The sequence below is a fragment of the Recurvomyces mirabilis genome (assembly GCF_035927965.1).
Source record: "Recurvomyces mirabilis strain CCFEE 5264 chromosome Unknown scaffold_44, whole genome shotgun sequence".
Classification (NCBI taxonomy): domain Eukaryota; kingdom Fungi; phylum Ascomycota; class Dothideomycetes; order Mycosphaerellales; family Teratosphaeriaceae; genus Recurvomyces; species Recurvomyces mirabilis.
This window is the reverse complement of record NW_027041978.1, coordinates 63,150-81,287: the sequence shown is the minus strand read 5'-3', so window position 1 is coordinate 81,287 and position 18,138 is coordinate 63,150. Positions and strand designations below refer to the sequence as shown.

General features: G+C 54.8%; 11 protein-coding genes across 11 annotated transcripts; 6 read left to right on the top strand and 5 right to left on the bottom strand.

Annotated features, from left to right (window-relative positions):
- Nucleotides 1–234: 234 nt before the first annotated feature.
- On the top strand, nt 235–2,090 carry LTS14_010542 (uncharacterized protein; the record flags this gene model as incomplete). Its single annotated transcript, XM_064843218.1, has 3 exons — nt 235–875; nt 935–1,106; nt 1,161–2,090. 3 exons carry the CDS (start codon nt 235–237, stop codon nt 2,088–2,090), a joined length of 1,743 nt encoding a protein of 580 aa, XP_064689216.1.
- A 1,094-nt stretch (nt 2,091–3,184) lies between these two features.
- LTS14_010541 (uncharacterized protein) lies at nt 3,185–3,928 on the bottom strand (the record flags this gene model as incomplete). The annotated part of the gene is made up of 3 exons (XM_064843217.1): nt 3,185–3,271; nt 3,360–3,748; nt 3,811–3,928. 3 exons carry the CDS (start codon nt 3,926–3,928, stop codon nt 3,185–3,187), a joined length of 594 nt encoding a protein of 197 aa, XP_064689215.1.
- Nucleotides 3,929–4,441: 513 nt separating this feature from the next.
- RRS1 (Rhodanese- sulfurtransferase) lies at nt 4,442–5,008 on the top strand (the record flags this gene model as incomplete). The annotated part of the gene is made up of 1 exon (XM_064843216.1): nt 4,442–5,008. One exon carries the CDS (start codon nt 4,442–4,444, stop codon nt 5,006–5,008), a length of 567 nt encoding a protein of 188 aa, XP_064689214.1.
- Nucleotides 5,009–5,159: 151 nt separating this feature from the next.
- Nucleotides 5,160–6,015, bottom strand: LTS14_010539 (uncharacterized protein; the record flags this gene model as incomplete). Its single annotated transcript, XM_064843215.1, has 2 exons — nt 5,160–5,639; nt 5,671–6,015. 2 exons carry the CDS (start codon nt 6,013–6,015, stop codon nt 5,160–5,162), a joined length of 825 nt encoding a protein of 274 aa, XP_064689213.1.
- Nucleotides 6,016–6,807: 792 nt separating this feature from the next.
- On the bottom strand, nt 6,808–7,818 carry LTS14_010538 (uncharacterized protein; the record flags this gene model as incomplete). The annotated part of the gene is made up of 1 exon (XM_064843214.1): nt 6,808–7,818. The coding sequence occupies one exon, from the start codon at nt 7,816–7,818 to the stop codon at nt 6,808–6,810; it is 1,011 nt and encodes a 336-aa protein (XP_064689212.1).
- Nucleotides 7,819–7,969: 151 nt separating this feature from the next.
- Nucleotides 7,970–10,023, top strand: LTS14_010537 (uncharacterized protein; the record flags this gene model as incomplete). Its single annotated transcript, XM_064843213.1, has 3 exons — nt 7,970–8,237; nt 8,294–9,707; nt 9,867–10,023. 3 exons carry the CDS (start codon nt 7,970–7,972, stop codon nt 10,021–10,023), a joined length of 1,839 nt encoding a protein of 612 aa, XP_064689211.1.
- A 1,365-nt stretch (nt 10,024–11,388) lies between these two features.
- LTS14_010536 (uncharacterized protein) lies at nt 11,389–12,128 on the bottom strand (the record flags this gene model as incomplete). The annotated part of the gene is made up of 2 exons (XM_064843212.1): nt 11,389–12,036; nt 12,087–12,128. The coding sequence occupies 2 exons, from the start codon at nt 12,126–12,128 to the stop codon at nt 11,389–11,391; spliced, it is 690 nt and encodes a 229-aa protein (XP_064689210.1).
- Nucleotides 12,129–12,223: 95 nt separating this feature from the next.
- Nucleotides 12,224–12,553, top strand: LTS14_010535 (uncharacterized protein; the record flags this gene model as incomplete). The annotated part of the gene is made up of 1 exon (XM_064843211.1): nt 12,224–12,553. One exon carries the CDS (start codon nt 12,224–12,226, stop codon nt 12,551–12,553), a length of 330 nt encoding a protein of 109 aa, XP_064689209.1.
- A 247-nt stretch (nt 12,554–12,800) lies between these two features.
- Nucleotides 12,801–14,048, bottom strand: LTS14_010534 (uncharacterized protein; the record flags this gene model as incomplete). The annotated part of the gene is made up of 2 exons (XM_064843210.1): nt 12,801–13,084; nt 13,238–14,048. 2 exons carry the CDS (start codon nt 14,046–14,048, stop codon nt 12,801–12,803), a joined length of 1,095 nt encoding a protein of 364 aa, XP_064689208.1.
- A 761-nt stretch (nt 14,049–14,809) lies between these two features.
- LTS14_010533 (uncharacterized protein) lies at nt 14,810–15,939 on the top strand (the record flags this gene model as incomplete). The annotated part of the gene is made up of 2 exons (XM_064843209.1): nt 14,810–15,203; nt 15,236–15,939. The coding sequence occupies 2 exons, from the start codon at nt 14,810–14,812 to the stop codon at nt 15,937–15,939; spliced, it is 1,098 nt and encodes a 365-aa protein (XP_064689207.1).
- A 490-nt stretch (nt 15,940–16,429) lies between these two features.
- FMO1_2 (monooxygenase) lies at nt 16,430–17,999 on the top strand (the record flags this gene model as incomplete). The annotated part of the gene is made up of 2 exons (XM_064843208.1): nt 16,430–16,515; nt 16,565–17,999. The coding sequence occupies 2 exons, from the start codon at nt 16,430–16,432 to the stop codon at nt 17,997–17,999; spliced, it is 1,521 nt and encodes a 506-aa protein (XP_064689206.1).
- Between the last annotated feature and the right edge of the window lie 139 nt (nt 18,000–18,138).

The window sequence follows — 18,138 nt, the reverse complement described above, 5'->3', positions numbered from 1 at the left end:
CCTGCGGTAATACTTAAGGTCGACCTTTCGATGCCTCTTCTTGTTCCTCTTTTCCAAATGCAACTCCCAGAATCAAAACAACCGACACCTACTCACTTCAACATACGCAATCATCTTTGAACAACCTCATCAACACTGGCTTGAACTCGAACGCAGATCATCTTTGGCTCTCTACTGTCCCTGACGACCAACTTCGCTTGGATCATCAGTCACCAGTCTTCACGCTCCCACAACATGACGAGGAGGCTCACACCCTGCTTGCCAAAGCCCGCCAGCACGACTTCGGTCAACCAGAATGAAGACTTCCATTCCAGCTCTGACGATGAGCCACAAGTGTCTCCTCGCACGAAGTCACGCTCTACATTCGGCAGCGGCACCAAGCTCTCCGATTTCGACTTCGACCTCATGATCAAGCATAGTCTATATCGGGATGAACTTCCTGCCTTCAAGGTCAAGCTCAAGGAGCAGCCATCGACAGCATCCGCTCTTCCACAGCCCGACACCAATATGGACCAGGGCGCTGATACCCCTGCATCCGCACAGCCAGCCGGGGTACGGATCATGACTGCTCCTAGCTCGACCCCAGCCACGTCAACCTCGGCTTTACCGCAGAGGATACCGATGGAACAGGGAGGGATACCGATCAGACTGGGCGGGATGTCGATGAGAAACATTTCCGCAGCCCAGGGCCTGATATCCGCACCAACCATGGGGATGCCAAGTCCAACCTTTGGACCTGGGTATACGCGCCCATACCCTAATGGCGTGTTGTTTCCTCCGATGCCAATGCTATCACAGCACATGAGCACGGCGTATCCTCCCGGTCTACAATCATTTACCGGTGCACCGTCATATCCCGCGGCCGCTTCTCCACGGTATAAGCTAGTCTCCTGACTGTTACAAATGCAATCTGATGCTGACTATTTTGCTACAGCGACCCAGCTCCGATCGGCCTGGAGCAGCCATCGTCAGACATTCGTCTTAACATTTCCGATCCCATAAACGACAAGCGATACGCCGTGTATCTGGATTTCGCTATGCTGCGTCGGCGCTGTCCTTTCCTGGAGTACCACGACGAATGTTACCGAAACTCCTTGGCTCCCAGAGTACGTTATCACAGCACTTTGGAAGCGGAATGGAAAGCTAACGCTGGTTCACAGGGTCACCAATGGCAGATCTCATTCGAAGCGCCCTGCAACGCTACGTCAGTATGTCTCCAGTATGCCGCCTCGGGCATCATGCTGCCGCCAGTCGATCTCTGCGATATCTTCGATACCCTCGTCATGGCTAGCTCATGGCAGATGGAGGAGCTGGCTATGGCAACATACTGTCACTTCGTCCAAGAGGCTATGCAATTACCATGCAACGAGCTAGGGCAGCTATTGTTGTTGTTCGCCAAGGCGCACTCCCCCGACCAACGTGACTGCGGTGATGAAGCCAGAGTGGCCGTCAACAAAGCCGTCGCCTCGCGGGCTACGGAGCTCCTGGCCGACCCACAACTGCTCGAGATGCTGACTACAATGGGTAATGAAGCTGTAAGTCGCTTCACGAAGGTTCTCGCTGTTCAACTCGAGCGCAGTCGTCGTTCGGCGAACCGGCATATGCTTCAGCGCAACTGGCAACCTAATGGTCGCATGGAAGTTGACGTTGCGAGTGTTGCACTGTTCAAAGAAGTCTCATGCAAAGCCAGTTCTGGAACTCTCAAAGAGAGCCCAGAGAGCCCTGCGGTCGGAAGCAGGCATTCTTGGGAGACAGCTGAAGCTGTGCCATGGCCCGTCGAACGAGGCTCTTCGACAAGCGCCTCAGCGAGCCATGTGAAGCCGGCTCCGTCAAGCTCGTCCACGCCTGGAGCTTTGCCGAGGGTATCCCATACCTATGGCGCCGCCTTGCCCAGCACGATATCATCAAGCCCTCATCTATCACAGCCACGTTTCATGCCCACCGCCAGTGGCTCACGCAGACGTCATCGGTTTGGTAGGAACGACGAGGGGAATGACAGCGAAGGTGAGTTAGACCACGACCACTATCCGTCCAGGAGAAGCGGGTATCAAAAGCGTGGTCAGCAATCTTGCGACAAGTATCGTAACTGAGACTCAACCGCACAAGCCAAAGCACACTTCCCCTCCACTCCATCAAACGACGAAACATCAAGCGTGAACTCCCGCCCATCCTCCGGCGGCACATTAGCCCAGCACCGAAAATTCTGTTGCTGTTGTGCCGGCATCCCGGGCCAGGTCGTCAGGATACCGAAGAGGACGATGCAGTTTGTGCCGGTGAGCTGGAAGCGGTGGCGGATGTGGCCGTGTTCGGTCCAGGATTTGTTTGGGGACATTGTGGGGGATAGGGTGCGAGGGGAGAGGGCGGGTGAGGGGGCGGTAGTGGTGACGGTGGTGATGACGGCGAGAGGGAATGGCCTTGATGATGGTGGCGAGGGTGGCGAGGGTGATGATGAGGAGTGTTGTGAGGTGCATGATTCCATGGATGGTGTAGTAGCTTATTGCAGTCCTGAGATCGAGCTGAATCGAGAGGGTGGGAATGATGGCACTGTGGTCGGTCTTCTTTGCTTGGTGTACTTTTTTTGTTCCAGCGTGAGATATGAGTGATGGTGCTGACTGAGCGTAGTCCCAGAGGAGTGAGTTGCGTGGTCCTAGCCGAGCGAGCTCCACAACTCTAGATCAGTGGGCCGTGCGGTAGTGTAGTCATAATATAATCTCGTCGAAAGCGTGCCCACCGCACAATGCCAGTGCATGGAAAGATCCTGAGAACCAGCTTTTCCCTGTTCACCCCGAGAATGATTCCGCGGCTGTCGAGACGAACAGGTCATCAGGCCCAAGATTGAAAGACATACTGATGTTCGCCTACCATGTCAGGTCAGGTTCGATGAACGGGTCAGAAGATCTCACGCTAAGGGGCCGAAAAAGAAGGACCCGGCTTGAAATTATACTTCTATGTCATCAATTCACCTATCGACCGAGATACGTCTACTGGAGCTCCGTGAGCATCGGTACCAGGAGGGGAATAGTACCTTCGTCTGGGCAGGCGAGGAAGAAAGCGACCGTTTCCAGTTCGGCGGGGGGAGTCTGGTGAAGGGACTATATCGAAAGGTGTAAAGAGCCACACGCGGGCGATTGTGACAAGCAAGCATCATCTATTAGTGATCTCCCTATCTCCGTACTCCCGGCATCTACTTCTCATTCTCCTTCTCATCCAAGCAAATACACAACCCAGCGATCAAACTGAGATCCACATTCGGCGCCACCACGACGAAATACTACCATCCAACGTCAGCATTCCCACCCACGTCCACACAACACAAAAGCACGAAGAATGGTGAACAGGAAAGAAAAGAGCGAACGCACCGTCTGCTTATCCCCCCAAATCTCCCTTACATTAAAATAACTCCGCTGAATCGCCGCCACGGGCCTCCCCCCATACGAAATCTCCGCACTCCGATCCATCCAATCCCCCTTGACCTCCAACTCCACCTGGACCCCGTCCGCTGCATTCTTAAAAGTAACAGTGGAATGGGAGCCGATGAGTTTGAAATGCCCTTTCACTTCGAAATCGTGCTGGCCGTGCGGGGATTCGCCGTGGAAGGATTTGGAGATGGACAGCATTTTATTTTTCAGGGTGAAGAGGTCGTTGCCGGCCATGTCGGTGAATTTCTTGCGGTCCCGGGCGGAGACCATTTTGCCGTGGCAGGTGCAGACGTCGAGGCCGTCGACTGTGCGGATGGTGAAGTCGTCGCCTTCATAATGTGTATTTTAGTAGCATGTCAATTGAGATTGTGGTGTGGCGAATGTTGGTTACCTGACAAACTGAAGACTTTCTCCTTCATCTGCAGGGTGACTTGGTGGGGGGAGTAGATGTGGGCGTTGGCGGGCTGGGGGCCCAATGGGGGCTGGAAGGGCGCGAGGTGGGGTGCCATGGTGGGTGAAGTTGAGATAGTATTGGGGGGAAAATGGTATGGTACAGTAGGAAGATGGACGAAGGGGGGGATAATTGTTATATCTTATCTCGCCACGCACAGCTGAAGTTGGTGGAGCTACGCTGTTCCTGCATGTGCTTCCCAGCTGTGGCCTACGTCATGGTTCCGGAGCTTCTTCATCCTTAGTTGAAGGTTGCGCTATTTGACCATACCTCTCCCGCCGACTATCGTGCCTGCCCGGGTCGACCTAGTATATAGTCGACTATACAAGGTGGGTAGAGCTTCGGGACTCAATGCCTTTGACCGCCCAAACTATCATGTGTTTGAAAGAAAAAGCAGGTGAAGTCGGAGGTGGAGTTGCAAAGAGAGTTCGCCGCTAATGCAAGCACTGCGGAACTAGATCCGCGTTGATCGACAATAATCACTTTTCCATGAAATTATCCTGGAACAACCACCAAAAGCACACGACCACACGACCACACCACCATACCACACCACCATCCACTGTCAAGAATGGACCTCTCCCAACCCCAAACCTACACCTATGACCTCGGCAACCTCCTCATTAACGACCCCACTCCCCTTCCCCACCACACCCCGACCACGCTCGAATCAACCCTCCAAACCACCGCCCAAGCCACGGCCCAAGGCCTCCTCCATCAACTCCTCACCGCCTGCCCCATCGTCCGCAGTACCGACGACGCCGGCGCCTTGCACATCCGTCTCCCGGCCCCCTCCACCCTCCTCCCCAGAGAGAAACCAGTCCCAAAGGCGAAAGAGAAGACGACGTGGGAGAAATTCGCCGAGAAGAAGGGGATCGGGAAGAAGCGGAAGGAGGGGAATTTGAAGTTCGATGAGGGGAAGGGGGAGTGGAGGAAGAAGTACGGGTTTAAGGGGGGTAAAGGCGGTGCGGGTTTGGACGGGATGGATGGGAAGGGCGGGGTGAGCGCGGACTGGATTACCGAGGTTTTGGATGAGAAGGAGAAGAAGGAGGTGGAGGAGAAGAAGGGGAGGGTTGATCGGGAGGGGAAGCGGATTCGAAGTTCGGGGAAGCGGGGGCAAGGGAAACGGGGCCATTGAGGTTGGCTTCGGAGAAGGACTTGAGTGAGCTCCGGTCCTGGGATGGGATGGGATCGCGGCACTTGAGATCGATCTCGACAGGTTCCGACGGGCTCAGCTTCGGTCTCATTGGTACCACCGTACCATCTGGATAACCTCTAAGTCAGGGCCCTCACATTTCGATCTCTGGCTCGAGGTCCACTACCACGCACAATCGTCCACCCTCCTCATTCGTCTCCTTCAACTCCACCGAAGGCAACAAAGCCCAATGCGCCACTTTCCGCCCACGCCAAACCCGCTCATCCCACAAAGGCTTGCCGCCACTCATGTCGCTTTCGCTCCTCGACCGCTTTAGATCAACGCCTTTGCCTTCCAACCTGGCGAACACCTCTTCTAGCGATTGTGTCTGTCCACGCATCAAGGCGAGCAGACCTTTCTCGCTATCTTGTTTGGCTAGGAGGGTGGAGGTGAGTGTATCCAGGCGTGCCTGCAGGTGGTGGTGGGAGTGCTGCAGGGCGGCTATGTCGGCCGCGAGCTGCACGCTTTGAAATTTGGGGTCGAAAGTGGAGTTGGGCGTGGGCGTGGTCGTGGACGTGGTGGGGGATACGCTCATCGCAGACTCCTGAGGTGGCAACGGAGCATCCTCGATCTCCTGCTTGAGGTCACCTTGTCAGCTATCTTACTACTCCCTTCTGCGCACGGTCGACCTTGACGGCTATATATACCTTTTCGACCTCCCCATGAACAGATTCAGAAGCAGGAACAGAAATACTCATCGCCCTCGCCACCGCCTCCGCCAATTCCGCGTTCCGCTGCTTGGTCAAGTCGACATCGTAGGAGAGTAGGGTATCGATGCTCGGCTCGTCGTATGTCGGGAAAGCTTCTTGGGATGAGGTACGAGAAGTGGAGATTGAGGTGGAGCCGGAGCTGGGGGTAGTGGTGATAAGTAGTTCTGTGCCCTCCGCGATGGGCTTCAACTTCCCGTGGCTGCTCGTGCGACTACTGCGTGATGAAGGTTCGCGGCTCATGGTCTCAGGACCGGATGTGGAGGACTGCAGGCTGTTCTGTTGCTGGAGATGAGGGATGCTTGTTGTACAGATCCTGTGGGATTAGGGTCTGGGCAAATGGAATGGAAGTGGGATATAGCACAGAAACACCCAATCACTAGGGTAAGATAATGTTCGCTCTCCCGCCCCTTGAACTCGCGTTTGTTTGTTTGCTGGTCCCTCGTGTTTCGCCCCTCACGCTGTTAGTCACTACCATTGTAGTATATGGTTCCTCGTGGCGGTATGGGATTCATTCACTACGTGATCTAGACCGTATGCTCGGCGAGCTGTCCACGTTGGGTCATGTGATCGTGAGTGTGGGTGAGCGAGTGAGTGGGGTCATGTCGTGGAAAATGGGTTCGTGGGGTATGTACATGTTACATCGCTTCATGGCGTACGAGCTTGTATACAGATCACCACCCCATCTCCCTCTTCTCCACCCCTGAGCCCAGCCAATGTAGTCCTGATGCCCGCGGAGACTGCGACGAACAACTGCGGGCCTCTTTCACCAAGATCGGCACGGTGCAACGTGAGATGTGGTGCAAGCGTCGTTCGGGGGACCTTGCAGTCGCCCAGACCAGGAGTCCTGCCGCCATGACGGTTCTCGTAGCTTGATCAGAGCATTGGGGTCCTCGAGCAGCGCGTTTCTCGCCTTCCAGCGCAAGTTGCGGGAGCCACCCCGGCATGGCTGGACATATAGATGGCGTCTGCCCGATCCATGTGCCTTCGAGATGCCAGCCATCGAAATCGATTCGAAGACCTACTGCACTCAAATCAAGGTACCTTCTCCGCCTCCTCCACCAACTCCTCAACCTTGAACGTCTCGTCGCCACCCGAAAACTGCTCCATCAGCTTCCTCCTCCTGCCCGCATTAGCCCGAGCCCCTTCGCTATGGGCCTCAAAGCCATAGAATTTCTGCAGACACATCAGAAGCCATTTCCCCTCGTCCACGCTCAACCCTTTATCCTCCGTCACCCTACCCTCGAGCAGCACGATATCATTACTCCCCGCGAGATCGAGATGATGGGTCACAGTCGTATGCGGCTGCGCGAACTCCCCTCGCAGTTTGAATTCAGCCAGGTGCGTGAAGAGAACTGTTGCTGTATTCTTTGACGGAAAAGTCCACTGCAGGAAATGAATCTCGGCGCCCTGGCCTTCTCGGGGAAGCGGCAGGATAAACTGCGGATGTTTTCGCGCGGTGATGGCGATGCGGGTGAAGGTCGCGGCGGGCATGACCGCACACAAGCTCTGAGGGTCCCGGACGTGGCGTAATCTCCATAGTGCCTCGATCTCCTTGGATGGTAATTCGGAGGTCTTCTGCACGTCGAGGAAGGAGGAGAGGGTTTTGACGCCGTCTTTGCTCGCTTTGGCGTAGGCTTGTGCCGCAGCGCCACCATCCTCGTTGGTCTCCGGCACTGGTGGGGCTTGATAAGGAATACTCGCATCGACCCCCTCCGGCCTCGGCGGCACCTGCGCACCCACCGGCGCATTCGCCCCCGGCACCGTCGCCTTCTCCCTCAACTCCCGGATCCGCCCCTCATACTCCCCCTTCAACTCCTCCACATTCCTCAACCCCTTCTCCCGCGCCTTCTGCTCGAGCTTGGCGCGGTATTTCTCCTGCACGGCCGAGGGGTTAGTGGAGGAGTTGCGGGAGGCGACGAAGCGGACGTCGTGGACTTGGGCCCAGCGGCGTTGGTAGCAGCGGTAGGGAGCTTGAGAGGACCAGATGGTGCGGGTGAGGAAGGGGCCGCCTGTGTTGAAGACACGGGTGGATGGGGAGGACATGGTGGGGTTGTCCATATAATATAATAATAGAGATGAGGAGGAGAAGGATGTGAGATGATGGTTAGCAGAGCCTCAATCATTATTAACTATTGTAGTTACCGTACAGGGCAGGGCTTCTCCTTACGGCTTAGCTCTGAGACGCGATCTGGAGATGCGCTATCGGCTTATCGTGGGCCTCGGCTTGAGAGTGAAAGAGGAAGGACATCACCACACCTCGGACGGGCGAGGCGGGAGGAAAGATGGAGGAGTCTTTTCTACATCTCGTGCTGCTAGATATGTTACGGATACACATATCCTGCAATACACATTATCAAGTATCATGCCTGCCGAGTCGAAATACCCTCCCATCAACATCCCCAATGTCGGCCTCTGGGACTTTCTGTTCGAGAGGAAGGACCGTGACTTTCCAGATGACAAACGTGTGGAATACCATTGGATGGACATACCACTCAGACTCGATGCTAACACTGTCCAGCCATCTTCGTCGACGCCGACACCAATGCCTCTCTCACCTACAGCCAAGTCAAGCAGACCGCATCAGACTTCGGCAAAGGCCTAAAGGCACTCTGGGACTGGCAGAAAGGCGATGTCCTCGGAATCTACTCCCCCAACAGCATCGAATTCCCAGCCGTAACATGGGGCTGCCACTTCGCCGGCGGCATCGTCTCCCCCGCGAATCCCGGCTACACCGTCTCCGAACTCGCCTTCCAACTCAAGGACAGCGGCGCCAAAGCCATCGTCACCCAACTCCCCCAACTGGAAATCGCCCTCCAAGCCTGCGCCCACGTCGGCATCCCCACCGACCGCATCGCCCTCATGGGTCAAGCCCGCCATCCTGAATCCGGCCGCTTCAAACACTGGACTACCATCCGTAACCTCTCCGGCACCTCGCGCTACCGCCGCGCCAAAGTCGACCCGGCAAAAGACCTCGCCTTCCTCGTCTACAGCTCCGGCACCACGGGCAAACCAAAGGGCGTCATGCTCACGCACCGCAACATCGTAGCCAATACCCTTCAAATCACCTCGGCCGAATCCCCGCTCTCCTGGCAACCCCGCCCGGACGCTCCAGAGGGCGACAGTATCCTAGCCTTCCTCCCCTTCTTCCACATCTACGGCCTGACCGTCGTGCTCCACCAATCCTTCTTCCGCGGCACCAAGACCGTCGTCATGCCGAAATTCTCCCTCGAAGCCTGGTGCGCCGCGGTCCAAACCCATCGTATCACCTTCGCCTACGTCGTCCCGCCCGTCATCCTCCAGCTCTCCAAACACCCCCTCGTCTCGTCCTACGACCTGAGTACCCTCCGGATGATGAATTCCGGCGCCGCGCCCCTGACTCACGAACTAGTAACCGCGCTCTACGACCGCATCGGCGTGCCTGTCAAGCAGGGTTATGGTTTGAGCGAAACCTCGCCGACGACACACACCCAACCCTGGGATCTCTGGCAGAGCACGATCGGGGCTGTAGGGACTATGCTCCCCAACCAGACGGCGAAATACATGTCCGCCGACGAGACCGAGGTGCCTGTAGGCGAAGTCGGCGAGCTGTGGATCAAAGGCCCGAATATCTTCTCCGGCTACTTGAACAACCCCGAGGGTACGAAGAATGCATTGACAGAGGACGGCTACTTCAGAACAGGCGACGTGGGTTATCAAGACAAAAACGGCAATTTCTATATTACAGACAGAGTGAAGGAGTTGATTAAGTACAAGGGGTTCCAAGTCCCGCCTGCTGAGCTCGAGGGCCTGTTGGTCAGTCATCCGAAGATCGATGATGTGGCTGTGGTGGGGATCTATCGGGAGGAGGTGGCGACGGAGGTGCCGGTTGCTTTTGTTAAGCTGCGGGAGGGGGTTGTGGCTAGTCCGGCGGTGGAGAAGGAGATTGTGGAATGGTACGCCCCCTTCTTCTCTCTGTCTCTCTCTGTTTCTCCCCCTCTCTCTCTCTCGCTCTCTCTCTTTCTATCTCTATCCATCTCGCTTCCTAACCCCTGTCCTCTTCCGATGTTCCCGCTACAGACCGACTGACTTTCTTTTTTCTCGTGGCCATGCAGGCTCACAACCAAAGTCGCCAACCATAAGCGTTTGCGCGGCGGGGTGCGGTTCGTGGATGAGATCCCGAAGAGTGCTAGTGGGAAGATTTTGAGGAGGGTGTTGAAGGAGAGGTTGGTGGTGGAGGAGGAGAGGAAGGCGGGGAGGGCGAAGTTGTGATTGTTGAATCGATTGATCGATGCATCCTGTTGGAGTTTTGGGTTTGCTGCTTGGGTTTGTAGGTTCTGGGGATCGGAGATGAGATGAGATGAGGTGAGGTGAGTTAGGGTGGAACTGAGATGGAGATGTACGATCGAATTTACCGCACCGATACATATAGCTCGATCAAAGCACGCCCGCCCACGAACAGGCGCTGAGTAATAACCCCCTGGAAACATGCATCTAGTCAGGCAGCGCGCACCACCCCAACCGATCCCCTCTGGTATCGTCCTCCCCCTCCCCGAAATTCTCCTAACAGCCCACCAAGCTCGTCTCTCCCACGCACTAACCTCCCTGCGGGACTCACGAGCGGAAACCTCAGTACATATGGCGGATTTGATGGAATGGAAAGTCCAGGAGGATAGACTCCTGAGTCAGCACAAGGAGTGTCGGGATGAGCATGAGGGGTTGTTGGGGCCATGTTGCTTGGGGACAGGTTGGGAGCCGGGTGACGCGGATTCGGGCGGGATGAGGGATATTGTCAGGATCAGGGAGGTGCAAGTAAGGTGGCTGGCGGAGGAGAATCTGGAGTTGAGGGAGCAGGTTGCCGAGGTGAGTATCACTTCTTCGATTTCGATTCCGATTTCCATTTTGCTTTTCGCCGTGGGCGCGTGCTAGTCAGGTTCGGATCATGATGCTGATGATTGTGCTTGGGTGTAGTTGCTCGAAATGCTGGAGCGGGCTCAGATGGCTGCGATCGAGCTGATGTTCGGTGAGGGAGATAGGATGGCAATGGCTCTCCTGTTCGTGACAATGAATGAGTGTGGAGTGGTGAGTGTCAAGGAGGAGGTCGTACAGGCTTGGCTCATTGTATTAGCCGTTTCCAATGCTACCTCTCAATGCTGGCAGATCTGGGCTATAGTTCTCGCGCTGTCTGCATGCTTTGTCATGCAGCTTGTGATCGCAATATGAAGTGAATGCTTTCACCTCACAACGTCCGTCCACAGGCAAACGTGAGTGTACAATGCTAGCCGCATGACAACAGCAATCTTGTTTTGTTATTGATGCTGTACCAGTATAAAACCCTTGCAATCCTTTCTGACATGCTCCAAACTGCAACTATCATATCAGCTTACAAGACTTCTGCAATATATACCACAAGTAAGAAGCTGCCTCGGTGGCAGACATGGCTTCGGTATCTTGTTCTGTGAACTGAGCCGACGATGCTGCCAAGAGCCTGCGGGCATCGTGCGGAGCCATGTTGTCGAAGTCTGAGACCAGGAAGTTGCTTCAGAACAGACTTACCAGACTATTGTCCTCGCCTGCAAAGGGTGGCGGTGATGGTGAGGGCTGGCGTGGAACGGCTTAGGACCGTGTGCGTGCGGCTTAGAGGACCTTGTTAAAGGACATCTTGTCTATATCCTCGTCACTAGAGTCCTGCTCTACGAAGCGCGTGCGCTTCGTAGACGATTCTGCAGCCCTACCACTGCTCTTGCGCTTGTTGCTAGAGGTGACAGCCGGAGTGGTAGGTAGACGAGAAGGAGTGGTGGCGGTGCGCGCGCGGGGGCGACGCGAAGTAGCAAACTCACGACCAGTAATGGTGGTAGGAGAAGCTGGCTGGATGCGAGGCTGCAAGGCCTCCTCTAGGAACGCACCCGACGCGCGGCCTCGACCTGCTAGCACACGAGGAAGTGGGCCCGGGAAGAGTCGACGAGCCATAAAGGTGTCACTAGAAATGGCGCTGTCGGATTCGCTATCCATACTCAGTGTATCGATGTCGATATACTCTAAATCCGACTCATCTACTTGCTCTGCTATCGCGGCCCTGGTGTTGCGGCCGGACCTCCTGCGGGAGCGTAATGGCGTCTCCGGGTTGGCGCGTAAAGGCAAGTTAGGTCTGTTGCCACCTAGGCCGACAATCTCAGTCACACCGCCGGAGGTGCGCCGGGTTAGGGTGTGCTGGGTGATGGTCGCACGTGGCGACTGAAGTGATGAGGCGGGGACTTCTTTGGTCCGGCTGCGTGTCATGTTCTCCTATGAGAAGTCAGCATGCGGCCCTAAAGGTAGAAGGATGAGTTACTAACCACAAAAGCGCCTCCTGACCGGCGGAGGACGACGACCTCCATACGATCACACAACATCACTGGATCAGTCAGCGTCGTTCTCGATATCCAGAACTGATTCTTCTCGGACCCACACCAAACCCGACGCCCCCAACAAGATGGCCGTACGTCCCCACCCCGTCAAGGACATCGGCGACAAGCACAAAGACGAACCCGCCAACCTCGAGATGAAGCAATTGTGGTCGACTCATCCCTTCTACCGCAACAGTGAGGTTGGCAAGATCCTCACCACCAGCACGACCGCCACCAGCAGCCCCGTCCACAAGAAGAAGGACGTCTCGTTCGGTAGCACAGCTCGCCTGCCGAAGTCAAAGTATGACTCGGACGGTCGCAAGATCGAGGTCGACGATCGTGACCGCACGCACGACCAGGAGGGTGAATGGGGTGACCCTGGTGAATACGACCAGCTTCGTCGTGATGATGGGTGAGATGGCAAGGGAAGGAGTGTGGATGAGATGTTGGAGATGCGTGAGCTCCGTAGGGCGAAGGGAGAGGCGAAGGGGCCAGCTTTGGGGAAGGTTGAGATGAGTGGGTGAGGTTGACGGAGTTTAGCGATGGACCTGTATATCATGTGATTCCGTTCTCCACCATCGTAGGGCTCTATCAGCAAGCATGGCGGCCGGCAGAAGGTTTTGGCTTAGTCTTCAGCATGAAAACCAAGTACAAGCTTCATATTCATCCTCTTGTATATTTCGCAGCAGGAGTCATCCACGGCTGCCCCGGAGCCAGCAGATCCATAGTACGAAAGTCGTCCCCAGAGAGTAACGCCACTTTAGCAGTCTTCAGTCGTGGGGCCAAGTCCTTGAACTCCTCCAGAGAAAGTGCTCGCAGTCCCCTGACTAGATAGACATCCCGAGCGTGCGAGCCAAAAAGTGCTGGGTCGATGCGGTAGTTGCGCGGCTTGAGTAGTCTTGGTAGATGGTCAAGCTCCAGAGCATAGTATGGCTTGTTGGTTGGACCTGAACAGAAGCAATCTAGTAGGCCAATTGTGAGTGCGTGCTGGTCAGGTGGAGCGTTGCAGTCTTCTTCGTGTAATGGTGCGATGGGTAGTGGAATCTCCAGACCACGATTTGTCATCGTAAAAGAGGCAGCCAGAAGGCCAGAGAGCCTACCAAGCCTGCCACAATGCTGATATTCTGCTGGAGATCTGGCCAGCACGCCCCGTGGATGGCCATTTTGATTGTCGTCGGGCTGCCATGCGAAGAGAGAGTGATCTGTGGAATTCCGCATGATCTCCTCCTGTAACCGACGAAACGCTTTTGGACCTTCTCCATACAGCATGGTAATGTTCACATCGAAGATACCCAAGAGCGAGTAGGCTATGTCCTCGATCCTCGTCGCCTTTCGCTTCGCCGCCCAAGACATCCGTTGCGCAATACTGTAAGTATGAAGGCCTCTTTTATGCGTGAGCAGGCGGACATCAATACCCGTGATCGAAGAGACTTGCTTGACTAGGTCCTTGAGATGGCCAAGCAATATCCAGTTTTGGTCGAAGAAATGCACATCTCGTGGCGCTAGTAGCTCCTGAAGAGTCCATGCACGAGTGAACCACCTACTACTTGCTAGCTGGTCTTCCCAGCCTGATCCCGCCGCTACATCTGCGAGGTAGACGTAGCAGACTTTGGCGAGAGAGTACCAGCGGTACATGCTATTGATGGTCTCCTGCAACTCGGCGCTGCTGCGCTTGTCGATACAGCATGTATCGGCCCATAGATATGGCAAGTCGTCTGCCAACGCTTGTTTGCAGGCATGGTAAATCTTGGAGTAACCTTGCTTGGTGGCTACTCTTCCAGATAGCACATCCTCGTACAGGACTTCATCATCTTGCCACGTATGGCTCAGGATTGCGTAGTCTGAGGCGACCTGGCTTGGTGGCTCCTCGTAGTCGATCACGTCCAGTGTACCCGCGCGAAGGACTCGCATGTCTTCCGGGCATGGCTGGAAGGGTGAAAGCTTGGATATCGGGATGCCTCAACGGGATGGCCGGGTAGCAGGTGAGCGATGGGCATCCACTTCCAGAATATTCAACGGGTCTAGCGACTCGTGTAGACACGCTGCTGCGCAACAACAGGATCTGGAGACATTGTCGTGTTGAACCGACAAGATGAGGATGTCGTATACAGGATTATAATCTGAGGGTGTTGAAGGCGGAGGGAAAGCCAGCTCTAGAACCTACCTTACAGTACTTACCTCAGCAGCCTGACCCACTTTTACTGCGACAAACGAAACGAAAATCGATGAGGAACAATTTAAAGAGGCAGCTGGACTCCATCACGCTGCTCATAGTCATCTTCCCCTTCCGAGCATCATATGAAGTTAAGCGAAAAGCAGCAAGTCAGATTGCTCGAACGGAGATGCGGCTTCTTTAAGATGATACTGTAGGCGCGCTCGTTGATCATCTTGAGCTTACACACTTCGCCTACACCTCGTAAACATCTAGGCTTGATTCATTGAGGTGAAATCGGCAAGAATATACTGTTATACCACCCAGGCAGCCTATCACTAAGGTACAAACGGCTTTGGCTGGTGCATCATCCGTTTCGAACGCATCCATGCCTGAGGTAGTCCATAATCCTTCAGCTAGGCACCTGGATATATGATCCTAGCAATACATAAGGGTGGATGATTATCTGGCTACTTAGGGGAGGTTGAAGTAGTACGACTCACAAGCTGAGTGCGATACCATGATCAAGCTAGAGATTGTCGAGCAAGCCAACAGAGCGCTGGTTCAGTCACGGCCGCTCGTTGCTGTATTTGTGGGTGCTGCCCAAGGCACTGGCGAGTATGCACTGCGCGAGCTTGCGAAGACACATGGTGTCGATGGAAAGGGCCTTAACGCCTACTTGGTCGCTAGAAACGAAGAGCGAGCTGAGAAGATTCTGGGACAATGCAGAGACGTATGCCCGAATGGCCACTTCCACTACGTAAAGGCTGGCGACCTTTCACTCTTGCGGGATGTTGATGCTGTCTGCACGCGGCTTGAGACGGCGTTCAAGGAGGACAGACCAGGAGGCAATGCGCCGAACATCGATATTCTGTGCTTAACCCACATCATCTCCCGCTTCGGACCTCCGACCTGTAAGTGACTCCCACCACTCTGCGATGAGTAGACTTGATCAAGGCTGATGTCCTCGGCGCAGTCACCGACGAAGGCCTCGAGACCACCATGTCTCTGCACTACTACTCTCGAATGCGCTTCATCACGAATCTGCTTCTGTATTTGACCACATCAGAGCACACAGCGCATATCATATCCATCTGCTCCGCCGGCGCTGAGATTCTATGGGGTACCTTCTATCCGGACGATCTCTCGCTTTCAAAAGATCCGAAGGCGCACTACACCTACGTCAACTGTCGTGCGCATACTACCCGCATGATGACCATGTTCTTCGAGACTCTAGCGCAGCAACATCGGGGCAAGCTGAGCCTAATACACTCCTATCCTGGTATGGTCTTCGGGCCTACGCACTGGTCGTCATTGCAGCCCATCTGGTTCCAGATCTTACAAAGGGTACTCTATGCCGCTCGTTACTTCATCGCAACGTCACCTGAAGAAAGTGGTCAGCGCACTGTCTTTTACGCCACTTCGCGATACCCTGCTCGAAGTGGAAGCGGTCAAGCTAGCAGAGATGTTGCGATGAGTACAGATCGAGTCGTCGGAGGCGGGTCTTACTCTTGCTGGTCTGGGAATGATGATATCAATGTTGAAAAGGCGTACACGGACTTGAAGAAGGATGGGTTTCAAGCCAGAGTTTGGGATCATACGAACGAGGTGTTGGAGACGATCTCGAATGGGCAGCGCTTCATCGAATAGTATCCGTATTGCAGCTTGAGGAGAACGAAATTTCTTCATTCACTTAGTATACAACGCTGTCCGTCCAAGCAACAATGTCTGCAGTCGCTGATATACTTTCACCATGTTCGACAAAAGAGTGCATTGTGTCCGCTAGGTGTTCCGTCTGCCACTGTACATCGCGGCCCAGAGCTTTCGCCACCACTCAGCCACCATCTGTAGTTTGCAGACAGATCGCGATAGTAAGAGATGTGTATGCTGGAGCCGGGGTGCAGAACTAAATCTCGCTTTTGACCGAACGCCAATGCGGAAGGTACGCCGGCCGTACGCCGGAAGTCCGCCAAACTCACCATCGCTGACGCAATTCTCCTTCGATCGAATCACGCATCTCACGCGATAATGCCGTCAAGATAACGCTTTACGAAACGGCATGCGTTACAGGTCAAGTATACTCTCTCTTCCTCCTTCCTCACCTTCTGTATCATCCTTGAAGCCTCTCTGTTGTCGCAGAATGGGCTCACTACCACCAGAGCGGCGCTTCAAAGTGTCCAGCGTCTGCATCATAGGAGCAGGACCCAGTGGACTGGTAGCAGCAAAGTATAGCTGGCAACTTCCGTCCTATGCTTGTCATGCTGATGGCCGGTAGATACTTGCGAGCCGAAAAGGCTTTCTCCCGCATTCAGATCTACGAACAGCGAGCCACAGTCGGCGGCATCTGGAACTATGTCCCGCACTCGTCACCCACCGCATACGACTCGGCCATCCCGCAAACCAATCCTTTTGCTGAAGCGGACAGGCCGATATGGAAACACAGCAATGCTTCGAAGATCCTGGGAGAGGACAAGCAAGAAAAGGCAGCTTTCTTGACACCGTTATACGACAGATTGGAGACGAACATTCCCAGGGGGCTGATGGGCTTCTCGGATCTGGACTGGCCGGGAGACTCTCAGCTGTTCCCGAAGCATGAGACAGTTATGGAATATATTGAGCAGTATGCTGAGGACGTACGGGATACGATCAGCTGGCGGACTCAGGTATTGGATGTGCAATTGACGGAGGATAAGCGGTGGACGGTCAAGACTCAGGAAGTATCCCATGGCAAGCCTGCCGAAGTGCGGGAAGAGACGTACGACGCCGTTATCGTGGCAAATGGCCACTTCAACATCCCGTATATCCCAGAAGTCAAAGGCCTCGAGAAGTGGAGCAAAGCTTATCCCGGCTGCATCACGCACTCGAAGTTCTATCGGAAGCCAGAGCATTTCACTGGGCAGAAGATCATCGTCGTCGGCAATTCTGCGTCCGGCGTAGACATTGGCGCGCAGATACAGACAACTTGCAAGCCACCCATAATCGTCTCATCAAAGTCTGAGTCTTTCTTGCTGGACGCAGAATCCACCAAAAAGCTGGACAAACCGCCAATCGCCGAGTTCGTGGTCAAAGACCGAAGTGTCCGCTTCGAGGACGGCTCCAGAGAGTCAGAAATTGATGCGGTGCTGTACTGTACAGGCTACTTCTACTCCTTCCCTTTCTTACAGAGCCTGGAGCCACCACTTATCACCACCGGCGAAAAGGTCGAGCACTTATATCAGCATATCTTCTACCAACCACATCCGACTCTGGCGTTTCCCGTGCTCAACCAGAAGGTCATACCATTCCCATTGGCAGAAGCACAATGTGCAATCATCGCACGAGTCTTCTCTGGGCGCCTTTCCCTTCCTACGGAGCACGAAATGAGACAGTGGGAGCTCGAATGGGCCAAGTCGAACGGCGACGGCAGGATGTTTCATGTGCTCAAGTTTCCGAAGGATGCAGATTACATCAATATGCTGCATGCCTGGGCAAGGGGGGCTGATGCTCACGACCGAGCAAAGCAGTCATCAGGTCATGAGAGTGATGGTGTTAGTGAAGGAGGTGCAGTGGGCAAGACGCCACCTTTCTGGTCCGGACGAGAATACTGGACTCGTGAACGTTTCCCGGCCATGAAGAAAGCTTTCCAGGATCTGGGTGAGAGAAGACACAATGTGCGATCACTGGCAGAGCTTGGCTTTGACTACGAAGATTGGCAAGCAAAGCAGGGCTGAGCGCGATTTCGAGAAAGCTATTCGTGGTGAACAACAGCGTAGGCATTTCCGCGATTGTGGTCGAATCTGCCGGCACCGACCACTCACCCGCCCACTGAATCAACGGCAATGCCCCCATTACGGCCTTCACTCCATGTGA